This window comes from Oryzias latipes, chromosome 24 (genome assembly GCF_002234675.1).
Source record: "Oryzias latipes chromosome 24, ASM223467v1".
Classification (NCBI taxonomy): Eukaryota; Metazoa; Chordata; class Actinopteri; order Beloniformes; family Adrianichthyidae; genus Oryzias; species Oryzias latipes.
The window spans coordinates 12,207,797-12,228,912 of NC_019882.2; the positions used below are offsets into that span (position 1 = coordinate 12,207,797).

The 21,116-nt window shown below is 39.2% G+C and overlaps 3 protein-coding genes across 5 annotated transcripts; all 3 read right to left on the minus strand.

The window, feature by feature from the left end:
• Nucleotides 1-19: 19 nt before the first annotated feature.
• On the minus strand, nt 20-2,977 carry LOC101160866. 2 transcript variants are annotated; one of them, XM_011491738.3, is made up of 6 exons: nt 2,758-2,977; nt 2,611-2,673; nt 2,390-2,530; nt 784-838; nt 607-701; nt 20-499 (listed from the first exon to the last, which is right to left on the minus strand). In XM_011491738.3, the coding sequence occupies exons 2-6, from the start codon at nt 2,620-2,622 to the stop codon at nt 245-247; spliced, it is 558 nt and encodes a 185-aa protein (XP_011490040.1). In that variant the 5' UTR covers nt 2,623-2,673; nt 2,758-2,977; the 3' UTR covers nt 20-244. The 2 variants fall into 2 exon arrangements, with proteins under 2 accessions (XP_011490040.1, XP_004083700.1); XM_004083652.3 differs by lacking the exon at nt 2,758-2,977 and having other exon boundaries at nt 2,611-2,751.
• A 1,073-nt stretch (nt 2,978-4,050) lies between these two features.
• brox (BRO1 domain and CAAX motif containing) lies at nt 4,051-15,369 on the minus strand. Of its 2 annotated transcripts, none has more exons than XM_004083653.4 (13): nt 12,307-12,436; nt 11,659-11,778; nt 11,396-11,502; nt 11,079-11,175; nt 10,850-10,945; nt 10,689-10,761; nt 8,541-8,646; nt 8,359-8,448; nt 7,566-7,651; nt 7,399-7,480; nt 7,072-7,222; nt 6,840-6,999; nt 4,051-6,681 (listed from the first exon to the last, which is right to left on the minus strand). In XM_004083653.4, exons 2-13 carry the CDS (start codon nt 11,757-11,759, stop codon nt 6,598-6,600), a joined length of 1,233 nt encoding a protein of 410 aa, XP_004083701.1. In that variant the 5' UTR covers nt 11,760-11,778; nt 12,307-12,436; the 3' UTR covers nt 4,051-6,597. The 2 variants fall into 2 exon arrangements, with proteins under 2 accessions (XP_004083701.1, XP_020570220.1); XM_020714561.2 differs by lacking the exon at nt 12,307-12,436 and adding an exon at nt 15,303-15,369 and having other exon boundaries at nt 4,054-6,681.
• LOC101158071 (alpha-1,6-mannosyl-glycoprotein 2-beta-N-acetylglucosaminyltransferase-like) lies at nt 12,711-15,325 on the minus strand. Its single transcript, XM_004083807.3, has one exon. The coding sequence runs from the start codon at nt 15,250-15,252 to the stop codon at nt 13,990-13,992; it is 1,263 nt and encodes a 420-aa protein (XP_004083855.1). The 5' UTR covers nt 15,253-15,325; the 3' UTR covers nt 12,711-13,989.
• Nucleotides 15,370-21,116: the final 5,747 nt, after the last annotated feature.

The window sequence follows — 21,116 nt, forward strand, 5'->3', positions numbered from 1 at the left end:
TCTTTTAGACAGACAGATGTGATCTTCCTAATGATTTTTAATCGCCATATTTTATTATAGATTTAAAATTAAATCTAATCTTTACTCACAATCATCATATAAGTAAAATTTGGTATTTAGCAGCTTATGGATTTTATTTCCTGCATTGCATCACCTTGTAAGACATTTTACAAAACTAGAAAATTATAGCAGTTAAAGGTTGTTAATGGTAGTTTTTAATTTTTACTGTGGCATGTGAATCATCTTAGCCATCATTTGTTTCAAAATGATCCATCTGAAAACACTTGTCCTCTTGTGACATCTCCAGATTTCCACATTGTTCCTTTCTCCAATCGTATTTCTCTTGGTTTGCTTGATATCCTTTATTAAGATATCCTCCGCTGTTGCCACACCTCTCTGTGGAATTCGAAGATACGTTTAAACTTTCCGTGGCTCCATAGGTGCTTCCACCCACTCCAGGAGAGAGGTTCAGCATCTCTGCTCGTCTCCGCTCATCTATCTGTTAGAGCGTCATGGGAAAGAAGAAAAAAAAAGAAATGCAAACCTTGAATGCTCACACATTTGTTTATGTTTATATATTTCGAGTAACGTTTTGCTGAGGTATACCTTGTGTTTTCGATGATACTGATCAATGGCGTACTGATACTTGGCAGCATTCAGCCCAAAAACTCCAGCGAACCTCTCTCCGAGAAAATCGCAAGCTGCAGTTTTTTAAAACCAAATCACAGAAGAGTCTATGACAATCACCAGATATAATATTAGTTTGTTGACCACAGAACTTACCTAGAAGTGAAATCCTACCTACTAGAAGGGCCGCATTCTTGAAAGATAATTTGGTCTGGAAAAGAGACAAAAAACTTGATTTCCTGCCAATTTTGTAGATTTGTCCACGATCAACTTAGTGATTTATCTATAAACTGGTGGGTTTATTTGAGCGGAACATAATAACAACAAACAAATGAAAAAAAAATGACAAACTTATTTATATTTTACTTTGCAATAAAGGCTTGTGTAAATTTAGTAATAAATAAAAAACGTCCCGCTGGAACGAATCCCGTTTGTTATGCAAAGGTCCCATATGACGTACATAACAATGTAATGTTTAAACTTCCTGTTTTCCTCTGTCGTTTGGTTAACATGTCGTGGAGGTTCGTAGACAGGAGCAGCCGGCTCAAGGTGCATCTTAACCCTTGTGCTATCCTAGGCACTTTAACGTTGGGAGTTGGGTCATCTAGACCCACCAGACAGTGCTCTGAACCTTTTTTCTTCAATGATTTCAGATCTTCACTGGTGTCCATGGATTACATGAAATCTTTCCACCTTTATCCACCTTTGTCATGGTAGGGAGAACACGTCAATGTGAGGGTGGGGTCATCTAAGATCAATGGTTACGAGGAGCACAGGTGTGTCTTGCAGTTTATTATTATTGTATGACAGCTGTATTTGTGTTGACTGTCAGTTGAGCACATTTACGAATTATGGGTGATGCTGTCGTGCCCCCATGCCACTCTCTAGTCACTAGTAAGGAATTAGCCCTTACGGTTTGATACTGTGGGTAAAAAATGGGTGCAAGGTGCACGCACTTGTCCCATGAACAGCACTTATGGGCTCTTTGCACAACCCACAGGATTTCGAGGGGTCAAAAAAACTGAAAAATCTGTACGACACAACAAATCTGTCCACATGCAACTCGTTGTCTGTAGCATGCCCAAAAATGTGCACGACCATTTTTGCACTACGGTTTCACTGAGCGATCTACGACCTTTGCATTTTATCCAGGTCACCTTGCCCACACTGTCCTAGTGCATAATACCTCCCCTTCCGTGTTTGACAGTGAGGGGGATGTTCTTGTGGTCCTCGGGTAAATTCCCCTTCCTCCAAACTTCATTTTGAGTCGATGCCAAACCCCTCAATTTTTGTCAACTTCCACCTAAATTCTCCTCTGAATCATCCATATTTTGGTGATTTTAAACTTTTGATGTACATGTCTTCTTCTGGGGATAGGGTAGTGTGGTAACTGTTGGTTTCTGGGTAACTGAGCTCCCACAATCCTCCTACGTAGTTCCTCATCGTTATGATCATACGTTCTGCGTTTTTTTGTTATCTCTTTCTCTAGTCTTAGTGATAGTCTTGATACTCATTCCAACTTTGTGTAAGTAGTCTTATTATTGACATGCTGGGACATTTCTTTAATCTTGGTCATAGTAAATTATTACTTTTCCTCAATAAACAACACTAGTGGGTCACAAATCGAATTGATTCCTGTATTTTTGTCTAAATGTTCAGATTAAAACAATATTTGGATCATTTCTTTGTCAGTATTTGACTGAGAAAAATCATGTAGAACACATGACCTTACAGGGACATTATTTTCTAGCAAATCCCCTACCCTCCCTGCTGGTTCCTCAAAGGGGATTGGCTTTGATGGCTCCTCATCTGTGCTGTCCTCTACCTCCAGAGTTTCACCGCTAGAGAAGTGGAGGATCTTCCTCTGTTTAGGCAAAGCCGATCCCGGGATTTCTGTTGGCTCCTGAAAAATTGTAGAGGTGGACGAACGTCAAATACAAAGTCTCACACATGGAATTTCTGTTGTGAAGTAGAAAGTTTGACCTGGTTGTTCATTCTTCAGAAGTTAGTCTCCCATCTGCACGGTTTCCATCCAGTACAACTCAGCTGTTTGGACAAAAATGAATCCAGGATGCAGAGCAAGTGTTGAAACCGGAGATGACAAAAACAAACCTTCTCACAGGCTCCTACCATGTTTCCTTCTTAAGCCTGATAGGCCGGACCTGGGTGGTGACAGGAGGGTGTTGAATGTCAAGCTTTATTGACACTTCTTGCCTTGTAAACTGCACAATGAACAAGACATCCAGCTGCTTGTTTTTCATGGATCATCAGGAAAGAAACTTTTGAAATCTGTTCATTTTCAGCTGGTTGAGTATTTTAAAACACTTCGTACAAACAGAATTAAAGGTACTAAATCTAAATAACTTTGATGATTTTTGATTTTGTGTGATACTTTTCTTCCGGTCTCCAAAAAGCAATATTTTTGAGCATGTTCTTACTTCCATGAGTTCAGAAAGGAAAGGAAATATTGATCTGAACACTGGATTGGTTTTGGATTATACTCTTGGATTCTGGACCTTTTGCTAAAGATTCCACCCTCTTGCTCCCCATCCTAGATTAATCACCACAGCCACAAAGTCCAAGAAAACTTTCTTTTAACCCTTGTGCTGTCTTAGATGACCCCACCCTTACATTGACGTGTTCTCCCTACCATGACAAAGGTGGATTAAGGTGGACAGATTTAATGTAATCCATGGAAACCAGTGAAGATCACAAATCATTGAAGAAAAAAGGTTCAGCGCACTGTCTAATGGGTCTAGATGACCCAACTCCCAATGTTAAAGTGCTTAGGATAGCACAAGGGTTAATAAAATCATCCAGGTCCACTTTGGTCTACAGCGCTGTTTCTTTCTCACTGGGACGTTCAGATCACAGTCACAAGGACATCCTTGTGGTACGCCGTCATGGCAACACGAGTTCATCATCTGGACATAGAAAATATCTTGAGGTTATGACGGGAATTCTGGTTTGAGCTGTGGCCTTAAAGCCCTAGAAGCATTAGTAGTCAATTTGTCTAAATTCCTCTGGTTTAGCTCAAAGGTTAACGGTTTCCCACATCACTTTTAGAGGCTGAAGTGCCCTTGAGCAACACACCTATCCCTCACCTGCTCAACTGCAAACTGAATTTCAAAGCATAATACATGTAAAGTTGATGAAAACAGTCAAATGTCTTGTTGGAATTACTTTAGTAGGAAATTATGACTTTTAACATAAGTTTTGCAGTTAAATGTCTATGGTTTGATTTTTTTTTCTTTTTTTTTTGCAAGTGACATGTTTTTTGAACATTTTTAGGAACTTCAACATGGACCATAGCCTGATCATGTCCTATTAAAAACAAAAAAACATTTTTAAAACTCAGGTCAAATATTTATGATTAAAAAGTACCTGAACTGATCACTAAAAATAATTTATTTCACAAGAATCTGACACGGCTTATGATGATTTATTACAGGTAATATAATGTTTAACATGAAATAATCAATGTGTTTATATTTTCTAAAGATACATTGCAGAAAATTGTTTTCTTTTAAATGATTATGCATTATTAACACCTTTTTATACATAAATGAAAACGTTTAATAACATATGAATTTTATTTTTAATGAAAGACACACTTAGAGAAAGGGAAGTGAATACATTTGGGATGACGGGACTTAACCTTAAACATTAGCCCACAAACTGATGGGGACCGACTTTGAAAAAATAAAAGATGAACTACAGTACACATCATTCAAACCATCTCCATAGTGTGCCATAAAGGTGTACACGTCTACTTTTGGTTAGCAAACAGCACATTAAAGCAGCATATTACTGTTTCTTTATGTTTCCAGCAGCCACGAGCAATGCTCTAATTGACAGGACTTTTATTTTGAAAAGCGGGAGGGATGGTACATAGAGCAGGAGTCCACTTTCATGTATGTGGTTTTCAGGAACACAGAGTAGTTACTTCCTGCATTTCAAAAACTATTCAGTCATCATCCATAGCAACAGACTGCAATTCAAAGCTCCATGACGTCAAAAGTGTATTCAGTAGAAATAAATCACTTTTTCCTCATAAAACAGACTTCAAATCAGTAGCGTCCAACAAGAACAGTTTTCTAAAATGTGATAAAAAGGAAAAGAAACAGCAAAAGAATCCATTAGAAGATATAAGAAACTGTAAACGGTTCCGTCAAACCCAATTCCGATCCCACGTTCCAGATGATAAAAGTGCTTTTTTTTCTAGCTTTGTGTTCTGAAAGAACATCCAGCTTTGTAAAGAGCTTAGTGTTTTAATTGAAATCCTATTTAAGAGGCTGGTAAAGTCCAGCAGATAACATTCTGATTTAAACAGATCTGTCCCAACTTTATCTTTTCTTCTGTGAATCTTAGCAGCTGAGAAGCTGCAGAAACTTTCTTGGTGGGGGCTCCAGACCTTAAAATGACACACACAAAAAAACAACAGAAGTAGGCTGGTTTGGTTTGGTTCTTCCTTAAAGTGCTGCTTTCTGCACATAAAAAATAGATTTATCAGGCAAATAGGAGAACAAGCTCCAAAAACGACAGGTTTGGACACCGAGTAGATTAGAACCACCGCAGAGAAAAACAAAACTACCAGCTTCATCATTTTCAATATTTTTCCAAGAGGGACTAATAGGGGCACAATAAAAGAAGAAAACTGAACAAATATTTGAGAATAAAGTCCTAAAACTATGAGAAAAAAACAGTCAAAATATTACTACTAAGTTGTACAGTGGGGAAAAAAGGCAAGTTTTACAATAATTAAGTCATAAAATGTGAGGAAAAAGGCAACATTTTATGACAAAGTTGTAAAATTATGAAAAAAGGCTAAAGTTAACGAGAATAGAATCATAACATTGAGGGGGGGAAAGTCTACATTTTACAAGAAAAAAGTCTCATAATAAAGCTTCATAAGTTTTTTTGAAAAAAAATAATAATAGTATTTAGCTTTAAAAACATTTCAACAAAGACAATCGATCATTAACCGGTTTAATTTTTGTTTTTGGACATCAGACTGCTCAACAATCTGCTTTACTTTTTAGTACATCTGACTATTTTGACAAATTTACAACTTTATTTTCAAAAAGCAAAAAAATAATTTCTAACCCTTTTTCCAATAATTGTACCACTATTCTTGTAAAACGTTGACTTTTTTCTTATGCTTTTACAATTTTTTCCTCATAATTTTACAACTTTATTCTCAAATATTATTTTTATTTGATGGCTGCTCTAAAACGGTCAGTTTTTTTATTTAAGTAAATTCAAGCACAAAAATGTTGTGACTTTTTAGAATTGTTAGGATTTTATCTCATAGTCGTGACTTTAATCTTAAAATTTTAACTAAATATCAGAATTCTGACTTTTTGTTTTAAAAAAAATCTTAAAAATCTTATAAATATCTTTGTTTCTCCTCAAATCTTTTTGGGAAGTATCCAGACTCAAATCTTAAAATTTATACCTCTTTAAGTAGAATTCCAGCAGTTTTTCATTACAATAATGTGTCACTATATTCCGCTTAACTATAAAAAGGAAAATTTCTTGTAATATTTTTGACATTTTCCCCAAAAATTGTTGAATTTTTTTTAGTATAAGTTAAAGAAGATTTATCTTAATCTCAAACCTAAACATTTAATTTCAGAATTTAGGTTTTGTGACACTTTTTTTATTATTTTTTAACTAATAAAAATAAAATAAAACAAGAAAAATAAGAAAACATAAAAGAGACAAAGACCACCCCCCCCCCCCCCCCCCATAGGCTCAAACACTTTACCGTACTTGGAAGAGACGGATCAAATACCAAACGATAACTGCTCATTTGTAGAATAGGTGTACTTGTCTTAGCAGGAATGCATTACATCATCGATTGATAATACCAAAAATAATAAGACAGCATGAGTGAAGGGAATTCTGGGGGAGCACATGGGGGGAGGATTGCTGACTGCAGTGGAGGTTAGAAACGGTGATGAGTGTTTAGGAGAGGACACAGCCCGTGTCCTTCTGTGGCTTCAGGTCGGGCTCCTTCACCGGCTTCACCTCCTCTTCCTTAGGTTTGCCCTGATTTTCAAGATAAAAGAAAATAATAAAACATGATGTAGGAACTGAAAACTGTTCACCTCTCCAGATGTGTTTTTCAGATCACGTTTCATAAAGAGTCACAACCCCTTTTCTGGATTTGTGTTGAACGTTTTGAATTTTTTCGCTATTGTTTTCACCTTGTCGTTTTTGGCTCCCTTGGTCAGATCGAAGGTGGCGTAGACTTCAGGGGTGCACTGCTCACTGAGGGGGGGCATCTCGAATCCGACTGGCTCGGCCAGGCCGTAGCTGGCCTTCAGCTCCAGCTGGGGCGCCTCGGCCGGGACTTTGTGGAAGTATCTGAGGAACCAAAGGAGGAGATGAAATGGAAGCGGAAGAAGACGCTTCGTTTTCCACGCCAGCCCGACTCACATGAAGCCGTTCTCCCTCTGGCACTTCTCCAGCGTGTTCTTGATGAGGGCCCCCAGCTTGAGAAAGAACAGCTGCTCGGAGGGTTTGGCTGTGGAGCCGGGTCCGCTGGTGTGACGGTACTCCTTACACAGTGCCTCCGCCCGGGAGTAGCCTAAACAGAAGGAAAACGCAGCAGATTCACACAAAAGACTTCGCTTGCATGACAGCAAACACCTGTCAGGACGGAAAAACAGCAGAAAAATGCAAAACGACATTCTACCGCACAAGAACTGACTTATTAGATTTCACTTTTTTAGATAAATCAAATAGCATCCAGAGCAAACGCACACTTTTCGGCCTCCTGCAGCGATCGAATGGCCTCTCCACACTTGTCGCTGGCCAGCAGAGTCTGTCCATGATAGCAGTACGCCTGCAGACAAAATAAACGTGGGACTTTTTCCAAAGAGGGCTCGTTTTCCCACAAAGTAATGCCGTAGACATCTGTGTGAACCCACGTAGGCCATGTAGAACTGCTGCTTCAGCTGAAGGTACTTCCTCCACTTGCTGCTGTACTCTGGATCCAGAGTGTTGAGTGTGTGATCTGAGGAGAAAAACAGAGCAGCTGCAGATGAGACAACCACTAGGATTTAAAAAAGATATGTTTTTGACATGTTCTTGTGGCATTTATTTTCCTGATGGAGGACATATATTAAGACAATTAAGCTCAAAATTGCATTTTTGAATATTTGTTTTTTCAAATTGGTGTGAATTAGGAGCAGACAAAACAAGGCCGTTTGAAAGGATCATGTTTGTGACGTAGAAAATAAGCTGAGAAGGCCACAAGCTCCCTGCTCTGCTCCATTCTGATGCATCCACTTGTAGACAAACAGATCCATGTACGTCTTTGTTTTCCTAATCCGAGCTGGAATCTGGCTAAAAACTGTACAGCTGGAGAGCTCCGATATCACTCGCCATTTTTTTTCACCGCTAATGTTAGGTTGGGGGTGTGAGAGATTGTAAACAGAGAGCTCTCAGCAAAGGGGAGGGTAAGTGAAGGGTGAGGTGGCCCTGCGCTATCTGTCCCGTCCAAAATCAGAGGTAAATTTCTAATGAACTTCTGCCGCTCTGCATAAATTATGTCCCAAAAACTACACAGGTTTTTGATTTTGCCTTAAAAACAGCATAATCATAATTAAAAGACCACTAAAAATGCTTTTACAATAGAACAAAAGATGACTGGGGTGACTTTAATGCAAGCTGAAGCAAACAGGAAGCAGGTAGGGAGTGGAGATGGGAAGTAACACCAACCGGCTTTCTGGTAGAAGTTTGCTGTCTCAAAGGCCAAAGCTGCGATGAGCGAGGCGTTGTGCTTCAGTTCAATGGCTCTGGCAATTGTCACTGTTAACGGAAAACAAATAAACATATTTAAAGTTTCCACTGCCTAGAAATGAAATCTTTCTGGTAGAAAGTGTCTGGAGTTTTGCTGCTACCTTCTTGAGCTTCTGCTTGACTCTGGATGATGTATGCGTCCATGACTCTGGGCTCCAGGTCTTTGCCTTTTTCAGCCGGAGTGATGAGGCGCGGGACGTGGACTTCCTGTGGAGAAAAACAAATCTTGAGCGATTGGTGCCTAAATCAGATATTTAAACCTTCTATTTCTTTTTGTCTAAACCTTAAATGTTTACAGGTAAACAGATACCGTCACACGCCTGACATGTGATAAGAAGTACTTCAGAGTTCATAATTGTGTTTTAATGCCATAATCAATAACAACTATAATTATTGTGTATCCTTAGATTTAATTGTAAAAAAAACAAGCAAACTACTAAATGTAAACAGATGATTGACATACACAGGTAAAAGTTTGGTTCGTTTCATAAAACGTATCTTCTAAAATATTGCCTATGAGAAGAACAATTTCTCCAAAAAGTCACTGCAGCAGATGTGACTTGTGGCCACTCACCCATGAGTAAAGAAAAAAGCAACAAACACACAAAAAAAAACATGGATTAATTGTAAAAATTTTGTCTTGTGTTGGAGACAAGTATTGACACCTGCTAACTGCCAACTAAATAAGGATATAAAAATAAAGGTAAGAAATAAAGTAAAAAATGTTGCTTCCTTTTTGCCCTTTTGTTTACATTAAACTTTATTTCTTTTTCTATGGATGACTGGAAAAATAACTAGAATTCTGTATGTCTAAATCAGGGGTCGGCAACCTTTTTTACTCAAAGAGCCATTTGGGACCGTCCCCAATAAAAAAGAAAGCACTCGGAGCCACAACCCGTTTTGACATCATTATATATTTTATGCATGTATATATTATTCAAATGTGCTCATTACGTCGATCGCGATCGACCTTCAATGACATGAGTGTAGATCGCGGGCCAGAAAAGATTTAAAAAAAAAATTACTTCTTTAAAATCCACCAGCCAATCAAAATCCTCACTGAGAAGTAAGGGACTTGATTGACATGTATATTGGCCAATCGGACATCGTCTGAAGCATACGTCGCTGCAAATGCACATTGTGTTCTTTAAAGGATGATACCGCGGCCGCGTGTGGGAGGAGCTACTGGTTCTGGTCTGATCGCTGCATGGAGCGATGTGTTTATCAATGCATGGTAGACACTGAGAATGTGGAGAGATCAGGATTATTGTTTTGAAGAGTTCTACTTGGTAATCATGTTTCCATGTTTGAGTTCATAAAATCATCCCAGAGAAAGTCTCTGCTTCAACTCCCGCAGGGAAAGCTGCGTCTCAATCTGACACCCGTGTTTGCATCTCTCTGACAGAGTTTGAAGCCAAAGCCTCTCCTCCGCCTCTCCACCTGCTTTTCCTCTCTACCTGTTCACCTGTTCACATCCTCTGCAGCTGAGAGTTGGTTTCCCCCGCGCTCCACAGTGTGTCCGACACAGAGAGCGCAAAATACGGTAGTCGGGGGGCTCCTGCGCCGCACAAGGATGAAAGAGCCGGACGCAGGTTATAGCGGGGATAGAGCGGGTTAAGCAAATGAATGGAAGAAGGCGCTCCGCTGAAGAAATATTCAATATTGTACACATTTTATTATTAGTCTGAACTTTCTTTTATTTAGAAAAATCTTTTATTTTATCAGTCCAGTACGGAAAAAAAACATCAACAAAAGCTGTTTTGGGCGGTTTTTGGCTGGGTCTGGCGGTTTTCAGACGACTTTTGGGCTGGAAAACTGTGACTCTATCTGGCAACGCTGGCGCGAACTCTCAGTCTGTCATCAGCGAGTTGGTCTCTGCCCCGCGGTACGTCAAGTTCCCGGCAGAAGATCGGAGTGTTTATTGAAGCCGCCCCGCGTGCCTCTCCCTGCTATCAGCTCTGCAGGTCTCGCCCGATAAATACGAGCTCATTAGGAAGCTGTTTTTTACGTGGCACTCGCTTCGTGCGGAGCCAGCAGCGCCTTTGAAATGCCATGAAAAATGAACAAACTAAAATAAAATTTAATTATTATAAAATACTCATTATTTTCCAAAGTCACAGGGAGCCACAACAGATGGATGAAAGAGCCACATGTGGCTCCGAAACCATGGGTTGCCGACCGATGGTCTAAATCTATTAACATCAGACAGGAAAAAGCTGCCCCCCTATGCACACACAAACACACATTACCTTGAGATTTTTGAATATTCCTGCTGCAACCTTCAAGCTCTTGTGGACATCTTTGGCTTCAGCCTCTGTTACGCTGTGGACCACAGAAACAGCAGGAAATCAGTCAAAGTACCATTACTGTACATTTCCTGTTGCATTCCTAAAGCGGCAGAGGCACTAACTTCTCTTTCCCGGCAAGTCTGGAGGCAAACTTGGTGTACCAGAGAGCAACGTTGAAGGCCATGGAGGCGAGTTCAAAGATTGCATCCTGCTGGGCACTGGGGGCAGAAGACAGAGGCATCAACTAAAGTTCAGATACAAAAATAATTTAAAAAAACGTAATCAAAGAGTGATGAATAAGAACAACAGAGCAAGCATCTCTTTGCTTTTGGCTTTTTCTTTTGTTTTCACCTCGGAGTGTTTCCATGTAAGGTGTCGGTCCACTTAAAGTTCTGGATGAACCTCATCTTGTTCTCTTGCGTGGTTCCATCGAGAGCGGCGATAAAACCTGTTAGTCAGAATCCAGCGAAAACAAAAGCATAGAAGCTGGTTAGAAGCAGAGCAAAGATGAAGGGATGAGCAAGCAGCAGCATTAGAAATGAATAAAACTGAAACTTGAAAAACAGAAATTCTATCAAATCAAGATAAATTAGTTCTTTGTTAGAGTAAAATCCAATTTTAAGACATTTTCATAAACAAACAGCTCTGGAAGAGCATTGTCAGGTTACCTTGCAGTAAGGAGAAGTAAGCGTCTGTGGCGTTCTTCATCATCTCTGGATTGCAGGTGGAATCCGTGAACATGTCCAACAGTCTGGCTCGGGTGGTCCTCAGGTCACTGCATGTGGAACAGCCATCTTTGTGTTATGACGTCACCCTACACAACCTTTATTTTAATTAAATATATATATTTTTGAATGTACTATAGTCAATCCATAACAACATCATGCCGATAATACAGTGTGCTGTGGAAACGTGCAGATCTTATACACACTTGCATATCTTGTTGGCTGCGGGGCTTCCTGCTACTCCATAGTAATTGAAGGAGACCGGCGCCGTTGCTTTCAGAGGGTTTCTGTGAAACCAGTGGGCCATCCTGCGGTTCTGGTCGCACCTTCAACAGAGACAGGTTTCAAGAAGCTGGCCTGTACTTATAGGTTCCACTCACTTTGTAAGATAATCATTTTTAGTATGTAAGCTCAGCTGTGTTGATGACGGATAGGCCTCATCCCGCCTTTTCAACAGTCTAGATCTATAATTCAGTGAGACAATATCATAAATAGTATCTGGGAGGAAAGCGATTACTAACTAGCTGGCAATTTTTTTTCTAGCTAGCTTAATTTTAGCGCAACGGAACAGGTCGGTCTCACCAGACATTTCTCGTATCTACTTCGTCCCTCAGAAATAACATATACATTTTAAAACATAACGTTTTTGTGAACTTGTGTAAAATGTATATTTATAGGATCTCCTTTTGACGGGAAACCATTTAGTTGGCTACAACAAGCTACCGCTAACGGCTAACACAGGCTACACGGACAAGCTTAGACTTATTTTAATTGGTTGGTCTGACAGATGTTTGTTTTATAATACGGTTTAAAAATATTTGTATTTAAAATAGTGTTTTTTATTTGTTTATTACCTGTCAAAGTGGCGCTGTAGATTTACAATTCGATGAACGTAAAAGTCTGCCGACAACTTACTTCCGGAAATAAACACGGAGTAAAAAGTGGCCTATCAAATGCGCGACTGGCTGTCACGTGACAAGCACTCAGCCCATCTCGTTTTCTTGAAGCTCTGTTTGGGGCTCATTGACAGCTTTTTTTTGACGTAAGTGTAATAACACGTCCTTTGATTCAAGTGTTCTATTAATGCTTCAAAAAAAAATCCATTTATTTTAGTTTTTGATGCATACTATAGTAATGTAACTTTTAAAATTGTTACAATAGAAAATTGATTTTAATTCAGTTTAAAGATCTAATAACTGGATCATAACACTTTGAACAAACTATGTATTGCATATTTAATGGTTCACAGGAAACAATGGACAGAGAAAAAAACATTTTATTTTCCCATTTGGCACAAAGAGTGAACACCGAATTCAAGTGATTATCAGAGCAAAAAGAAAGTGTGACAAAGTAATATTTGGCACCGTTCATAAAAAAAAAAATCAGAACAAAGAAATTACAAATATACACACAAGATAGTCAATTTAGAATCATGATCTGCATTTCCCCGAAGCTTTTATTGTATTGCATTATTCCATTCCTTTTATTTTGAAGGAATTCCACTAAGGCACATCAGGTTCAACCTCTTTTCCTGGTGTCACTGTTGTTTAAGAAACAGAATTTAAATTTTTTGTTTTAAAAAATTTCATAATTACCAAAAAAAAATAAAAGTAAATTGGATCCATACATTTTTACAGCATAAAATCACTGGTAAGTACTTTGCTGATAATAATATCAGTGCATAGAAATCTCTTCCCAAGCCAATTTAGAGGGTGGGGGGGGGGGCACTTCTGGTTAGCTTTAAAAACAAAAACAAATAATCACTGCTGTTACTGTCACAGTTACAAAGCAAAGATCATTTAAAAAAATATTCTAAAAAAAAAAAAAAAATCTCTTTAAATTTAATGCTGCTCTTATTTAAATGAACAATCCCAAACCTGTTCCAAAGGAAAACAAAGGTGCAAATGTGATAAAGCAGAACATGTGACCCTGATATTTACACAATACAAGCGATTCCAAAAGGGCATCACATAATCAATTTGTGGTCTTAACCCCACCTGGAAAAGCACACGAGTCAGTGTGACAAGTAAACTAAGCTCAAATAGCACCCCAAAATTTCCCTTTGGTCCCACAGTTTACATTCTGCTACATAAATTCCACTTTGTCTTCTTACGATGGGAATTCCTCCCCCCCATATAAACAACATTGTGAGGAAGGCACCGTCATGAAAAAGTGGAAAGTTGTGTTACATAAAGAGACGTCAAACAGCAATCAGGTGACTTCTAAGGCAGGCAGCCTGACAGTCAAGTTTAGGTTCACGACCCCAGGTCAGGAAACCAAAGCGGAATGTCTTAGTCATAGACTCTACCCTTTTAATATATTAATTTTCTACAAATCTGATCAGTTTTTGGCTTGTGAAACACTGAGAAAAAAAGTCTTTGGCATCGGTAAGGCTTTGGTGAATGAAAAAGATGACTTTTTTTTTTTTTGCATGTCAAACATTTGAATCGAAGAATATCCACGACCCATTACGGCGCCAATTGAATCCATTTAAATATGACACATCTGCAATTTTAGGCTGAAGAAAAGGTGTCATTTCAAAGACGTTTGGCATAGTTTTTGCACAGAATATGATCCCGGATGTCCCCCCATCCTCCGTTCTTCATGTGGGCTTTGTGCTCCACCGTCTCTGCAGCACTGAGGACGAGCGACTGAGGGAACAGGCTGCTTTTAGCCTTCAGCACGATCTCCTCTGCCCTCTTTAAGGCACGCTCAGGATTGCAGCTCTCCTTCTGGTGGAGGCCGCAGTCTCCTGTGTGGAGGACCCTGGACCCCAGCGCGGCTAGAACCTTCAGAGGCTTGGATATGCAGGTTCCGGAAAGGTGCTGCAGCGTCCAGTCCCAGTTGTAGTCATCGTAAGTGCAGTATTCGTCACTGCAGCCCATCAGCTTGTAGTACACCTCCCTGGAGATGCCCATACCTATGTTGTGTTTGGTGGACAGCCACCCCGTGGTTAACACTTGATTAGAAACGCTGGTGAAGTCACTCAAGTCATTGTGATTGCCCAAAGCGAGCAAGTCGCAGTCTGAGCAAGTCTTTTTAAACTCAGCCATTAATTTGTGAAAACTGAAGAAGTCCGGTAGGATGTAGTTGTCTTCCTCCAGGAAGATGGCAAAGCCGCTGTAGCCTTGCATGGCGTGAACTCGCTCCCACACGAAATGCAGCTTCCACCACCAGTGGTGTTTGGTCTGCGTGATGAAAGCTTCCCTGTAGTGTCCGTACGAGTCCGGGTGCTTGGCGTTGAGGCATCCTGTTTTGAGGGCTTTGTCCTTGGACAGGTCTCGGGGGCAGTCTCGTGGATCCTGCCCAGGAAACTCATGGGGATACAGCTGAGTGCTGAAGGGGAAATAAATCTGCAGTACCTTGCAGAAAGTTATCCCACGCACAATTCTGTTCATTTCCTCAGAAATGTAATCATGGCTGAAAATCAGGAGGAAACTGTGGACCTCTGCGGCTCTCTCCAGTGACCTGATGAGCAGTTTGAGGTATTCTGGACGGTTGTGAACCTGCACGACCAGAACCAGCTGGGGCTCTCCTGGGAACTTCTCTGCGTTGAAAACGCACTGTTTGTAATTGGCACCGTAAACGGACTGCCTCAATCCGTCCAGAGAGTCATACTTGAACCTGAACGTGTCACACGACAGCGAGTCCCGATTCCTGTCAGTCACAGTTCCGGGTAATTGAAAGTCACTTTCCTGCTCAGAAACGACCAAAACCCGAGTGGAGAGCAGGAGAGTCACCACCACGAAGGCGACCCCCAGCAGGGCGAGCAGGTTTCTCCTCAGCAAACGAAACCTCATGTTTGCCTCCAGTGAAAACACAGCTTGTCTGGACGACGGCACGCGCTCACCTCGTCACCTTAGTCTTCGCAGGGCGGCCGCGTGTCCCCGGGAAGTCGTAACATTTCAGATTTTTTTTTTTTTTTAGTGCTCCTATGTTAGACAAAAAAAGTGAAATAAAGTCAGCAAAAAAAAAAAAAATCATAAACAGTTGAACTCGTGTAAGAAGTGGAGTGGTTTACCAAGCAAATGGGTGTTCCAGCAACCAGGAAGAAGACTAACTACTGTTGACGTGTACAAGCCAGCCAATCAGCGGACAGAATCTTTGACCAATCAGAGGTCGTGACACATAACTGGATAAAAAACAGCTAAAGATTATTTTAAAGGAAAGTTGTGTTTACTTGGTTAGTTTATTGTTGTTGTTGCACTTTATGACAAAAAAGTCTTACAGCACAGCGGGGGAAAAAGCCAATTCATTAACGTTTTGTTTGTTGTAACTATAAAATATTTGTTTGCTGTCTTGTTAACCATCTTTTAATCTATTTTTAAATTGTTCCCAGTGGTCTTTTAATTAGGATAATACCATTTTTAGGGGGAAAAACTGTTGTTTTCTAGGACACGGTTCCTGCAGAATGCCAGTAGTATTTTAGAAATTTGTCTGAGTTGTGGGGGTGACTGTTGGCACGTACTACGCCTGCGCCCCTCTTCCCATCACCTATGACTGAGAGCTTTCTGTTTACACGGTCTCCCAGTAGCTTACAGTCCCTCACACATCCAACCTAACATTACTGGTGCAACAAAAATGGCGAGCAGTATTGGAGTTATCTATCCATACAGTTTAGAGCCAGATGCTCGGACAAAGGAAACATCAATTCATCAGAATGGAGCGGAGCAAAGAGCTTGTGTCCCATTGTTCCAGCTATGAACAGGTATGATCTTTTTCTAACAGCATTTTCTTTCCATCTGCTCCTGATTTACAACAGTTTGAATAAAGATTTTCTCAGAAGTGCAATTTCGAGTTTAATTTTCTTTATATGTGAACGTGTTATTTAAAAGCTTCTTAAGACATTTTCTTTCAGATGTGCTTTTAGCTAAATTTCGCTTGTTGACTGCCTTTTTCTTGTTTTTACCTTTATTGTATTTGACCTTTGATGTTTTATTCATTGATTTTATTTTTTACTAAATTTATATTTTGCTTTTTATTCATTCCTTGTTTTTTTTACTTGTGAAAATTGCTATACAAATACGTTTCTTTTTTTTAGAAACACCAAAAGGACAACTTTTATCAGAGTGGGCCTAAAGCCGTTAAGTTTGGGAGCATGTCAGTATTGCTTTTTTAGTTTATTTGAATTTTTATAGTTTTTATTGCCTTTAGTATTTCACATTATTTTGCTGATTTAGCCTATAGCAATTACCTTTGCTCTTGTGAGAGTTTTAAAAAGATTTTTAAACAGTTGCATACTTTTGCATATACATATTTTACAGAGTGAATGCAGTTCTTTGTGTACTTTCAACTCTGTATTCAGGTTAAACCAACATGCAAAAACGGAAGCTATTTAATGTATTACATGTATGCAAACCTAACACAAGGAGCAATGAAACCCACAGTTGCAGGTTTTCCTGCAAATATCTTTAAAAGTAGGCCTCCCCGCCCTCTTCACAAAAGCAACAGAGAACAAAAGAGTGATGCCTGACTCCACAAGGCTGCAAAACCTGATACCACTGATAAGACAAGACGTTACAAAAGAAGATGAAACCAGAGTTCTCTGGGTTTTATTTTATACTGGGACATTATATGCCCTTGGAATGTCTATTGGCTGCTATGTCAGCTAACAGCAACACACAAGGAATGATGAAAAACTACCTGCTTTTAAGGAAAACAAGGACAAAAAAAACATTTTGACTACATACCAGAATTATTTTAATAACTTGTTGCAAACATGCCTGCAGCAAAAACGTTTGCCACACTTTCACCTGTGGTGTTATCTTAGAAACGTACCATCTATCTGGTAACCCCATCTTCCTCATGCCTTTATCCCGCCCATTATTTGCATTTTTCTCTTGCAAAAGGAAACAAAGTTATGTCTGTTTTTTTTCATGGCTGGTAACAAGCTCAGCAAGTTGATTCCAGCCTGAAAAACTAGGTCAATTTGAGTTAAAACTGTATTAAGTTGAAAAAAAGAACATTTCTTAAGAGAGAAAAGCAGCATATTACACATATAACACAAAAGAAACACAACAGTAGGCTTCAGTGTTTTCTGATTTTTGAGGTTTTGTGTTAACTTATTTAACCAAGTACAAAAGCTTCTACTGTTTTGCCTGCAATGCGTGGCTGAACATTGCTGATTGGCTGTGTGGAACTTCAGTTGTGATTGCTCGATGCTCGTCTGTTGTCTTTTCAAGTTGCAAAAGAAAATAAAGAAACAACAACCCTGTGAGATAATTTGCTTGTCTGCCTGCTTCATGTACTTCTGCAACGCATGTTCAAGTGACAACTTTCAATGAAAAGTCTATTTGAATATGAACGTAAATGACTTTTTGACTTCTATGTTTAAAACATTTGCGTTCACGCGTAGCTACACATATTTTTCAAGCTTTTTTCAGGCACTATGTACAAAACGCACGGCCACTGAGCGCACATTGAAAGTTAAACCAGTTGAAATTTGACCAATCAGGGACTTGGATTTGGTAGTAAAATATGGAATTTTTCAATTCACTAAAGTGCCAACCTTTTGAAAATTGATCACAGAGGAGAAATTAATAATTGTGGTTTGTGCTGGCAGGAATGATACGACTCCATGTCTGTCATTTATCAGCATAGAGCTGTGAAAGAAAAAGCCTGGAGCAGGATTTCCGAGGTTTGCACCACATTTCCCATCAAGCCCTCTCCAACTGTAGGTGGCGGACATGCACCAGTAAACAGTAAACAAAAAAAGAAGCAAATGTCCCTCCCTGCTGGTCCCATGTGAACACTATTGGTTAAATGTGCATTTAAGAACCAACAAGTTCGTTAGACTTTTTAATATTTACAATGCTTGACATTGTCTTGCAGTTTTAATTAAAGCCATTCAGTCCTCATTGCACAATAGACTGAAAAAATACAAACTGTCCCATAAAAAGCGAAACAACCATATGAAAGTCAAACTATGCTAGACGATGGCATTTGTTTAAAATATCTCGTAGTGCAGAAGGTTTTCTGAAAAGTTGAGGAATAATTTTCTTAACTATTGATGGAGTCTCATCAGGGAGATGTGTGAGGTTGAAGGAGTAGAAGCTGCCCATCCTGGATGCAGCTAAAAGAGGAGGATAACTATTGGATGCTAGTGTTCAAATTACCTGGTTTCTGGGAAAAACCTGGGTACAACAGGTTTAGATGTGAGGCGGTAACTTGACTTCACTTCTTTCATCGCGTCTTTTATAAAAGTTGTTCCACTTGTTTGATAGTTGGGTTTGAAGTGTTAGCAGCCCTTGTTTGGACTCTGTTGCAGTGGAGTAGCCATATTACATGAGCTTTTTTTGGGTACCGGTATACTTTTTTGTTTTTGTTTGCTGCTTTGTAACAGTGGTGTGCACCTTCACCTCACAGTGAGAAGGCCCTGCTCAAATCCCGGCTGTGTCGTTTCTGTGTGGAGTTTGAATGTTGTCCCTGTGGATGCCTGGGTTTTCACTCCAGCTTCCTCCCACCTAACACAGGTTTTTATAAGATCATAGGCTAATTGGTGACTCTAAATTAGCCCTGAAGTGTGGTTGGGGTACCCTGAAACAGAATGGTGACCTATTCAGGATGTGGCCACCTTCTCCCAGGGGCTGGGTTGGCTCCAGCACCCATGTGCCAAGATGGGATTCAGCATGTTCTCAAGATGGAAGGATGTTTAGGAAACAGGGACAATTGACTGTAACTGGGTTACTTTAGTGCATGTAAACACAGCGAGTTTCCACGGACACTATTTTAGGTTTGTACTCTAAGTCAACACACAAATACAAAAAAAAATACTGAGCCTTAATGTATACAAAACCCTCTTCAGAATTCTCAATTCTTTACTAAATCAGCCACACGGTTTTTGTGATTTTCGCCTTTCAAATATAGGACAGGTCTTTTACATTTTCTCCATCTGGATAGGAAGAATAAAGCAAAAGAATTAAAAGCCCACATCGTCTTTTGATATATTTTAAAATCCTGTTTTGGTTTTTAGAACAAGTTCCTCTTAGTGATGAGCAGGGTTAAGTCTGTTAACTCTGGCTAAGCTGCATTTGATGTGTGTATTGAGGGTGGACACTTTCCTTGAAATAAACATAAGTACAATACTTGCTATCGTAAGGAGAGTGTGTTATGGAAAATAATATGGCTTTAATTTCATGTTTGTGTGTGTGTGTCTTAGCGACAGTGGCTCAGGCGGTGAAGCGGGTCGTCGAAGGGTCGATCCCCGCTCCCTCCAGCCAGTTGTCGTTGTGTCCTTGGGCAAGACACTTCACACTTCAGCTGATTGTGTCAAACTTGTTCGCCACCCCTGTTGTAGAGCAAGTTTAGCAAACGCCTCTGTCCCTCTCATCTACACCATGAAAACAACTTCAAACTATCCTCAGTCTTGCTCTCTTTTTTTGACAAACACCATGTGGGTCAACATCCCCGTTGGCGGTTCGTAACCCAGGTCACAACCCATCCACCGTGAAAGTTCTGTTTGTGATTCATATGTTTGATTTTATGATTTCCAACAATCCCCTTCATAACACAAACCTCTGCATTTATCCAGACTTGGAACTGATAAACACACACACAAAACCATGGCCTACACTTTAATTTTTAGTATTCTTTAAATAAAATGGTCATTTTCCTTTATTGTTGTTTAACATTACCCAAGTATTTTGTTTTCCTGCTAGGTTTTTCAAAGTATGTCAAACAGAAAAAGCTGTCACTAGTTAGGAGGTAGTTTGCTATGAAGATCTTTTAAAAAAAAAGACATCTCTTATAAATACAATAAAAAAACACCTTGTTAATAAAGCATATCTTTTATTTAGTAACAGGCATATTACACATAACATAGAACAGACCTAAACATGAGAACTTAGGAATACTAACAAGTACATGTGTTCCTGGAAAAACTACTTTCAGGGTATATTTATGTGGCATTATGGTTTTTTTCCAAATTGCTGCTGAGGGAAGCCACCAGAAAACAAACAAAATTAAATGAAAACATATAATCACAGGACTCTGACATAGGAAACACTGAACTCTCACACTGACAGAGGGAAATCACTTTTATAAACTCTCTGCAGGTGAGCAGCTGCTGCACACAGGTGGAATCATTTTTGGCCCTCCACCTGCCACATTTAAATAAATTCCAAAACAAACAAAATAAAAATATGAGAAGAAAAACTCTCAGATTGTTTTGCATGTAATTTTCAAATATGTTTGTGGAACGTGTGATTGTTTTAAGATAAATGGATTTTTTTCAACAGTTTTTTTCAAACATCTTAATACTTGAAATAAAATCTATATGATACCCACTTATAGATAATAACAGTAGTTTTTTTTTTTTTTACCTTTATTTAACCACCGGGTTGAGATTTAAAATTTCTTCTTCAAGGGAGCCCTGGACAAGAAACAACAACAATAAAATTAATAAATAAATACAATAAATGCTAAACAATTGGAACAGAGTTACAATGATGATTGAATTAGTTATAGATCAATGGTAATAGTTGTAATGGTAATAATAACAACAACAGCTATTTCTAAAAGTCAAATAGGCAATATTGGACTAGTTTTTTTCCTTTTAAAAAAAACTTTATTAGGCAATGTTCTACTTTTGCAGAAATTAGCAAATAATTCAGAAAGTAATACAAGAATTAAGCAACACATTACAATTGTAAACGATTAATCTTGT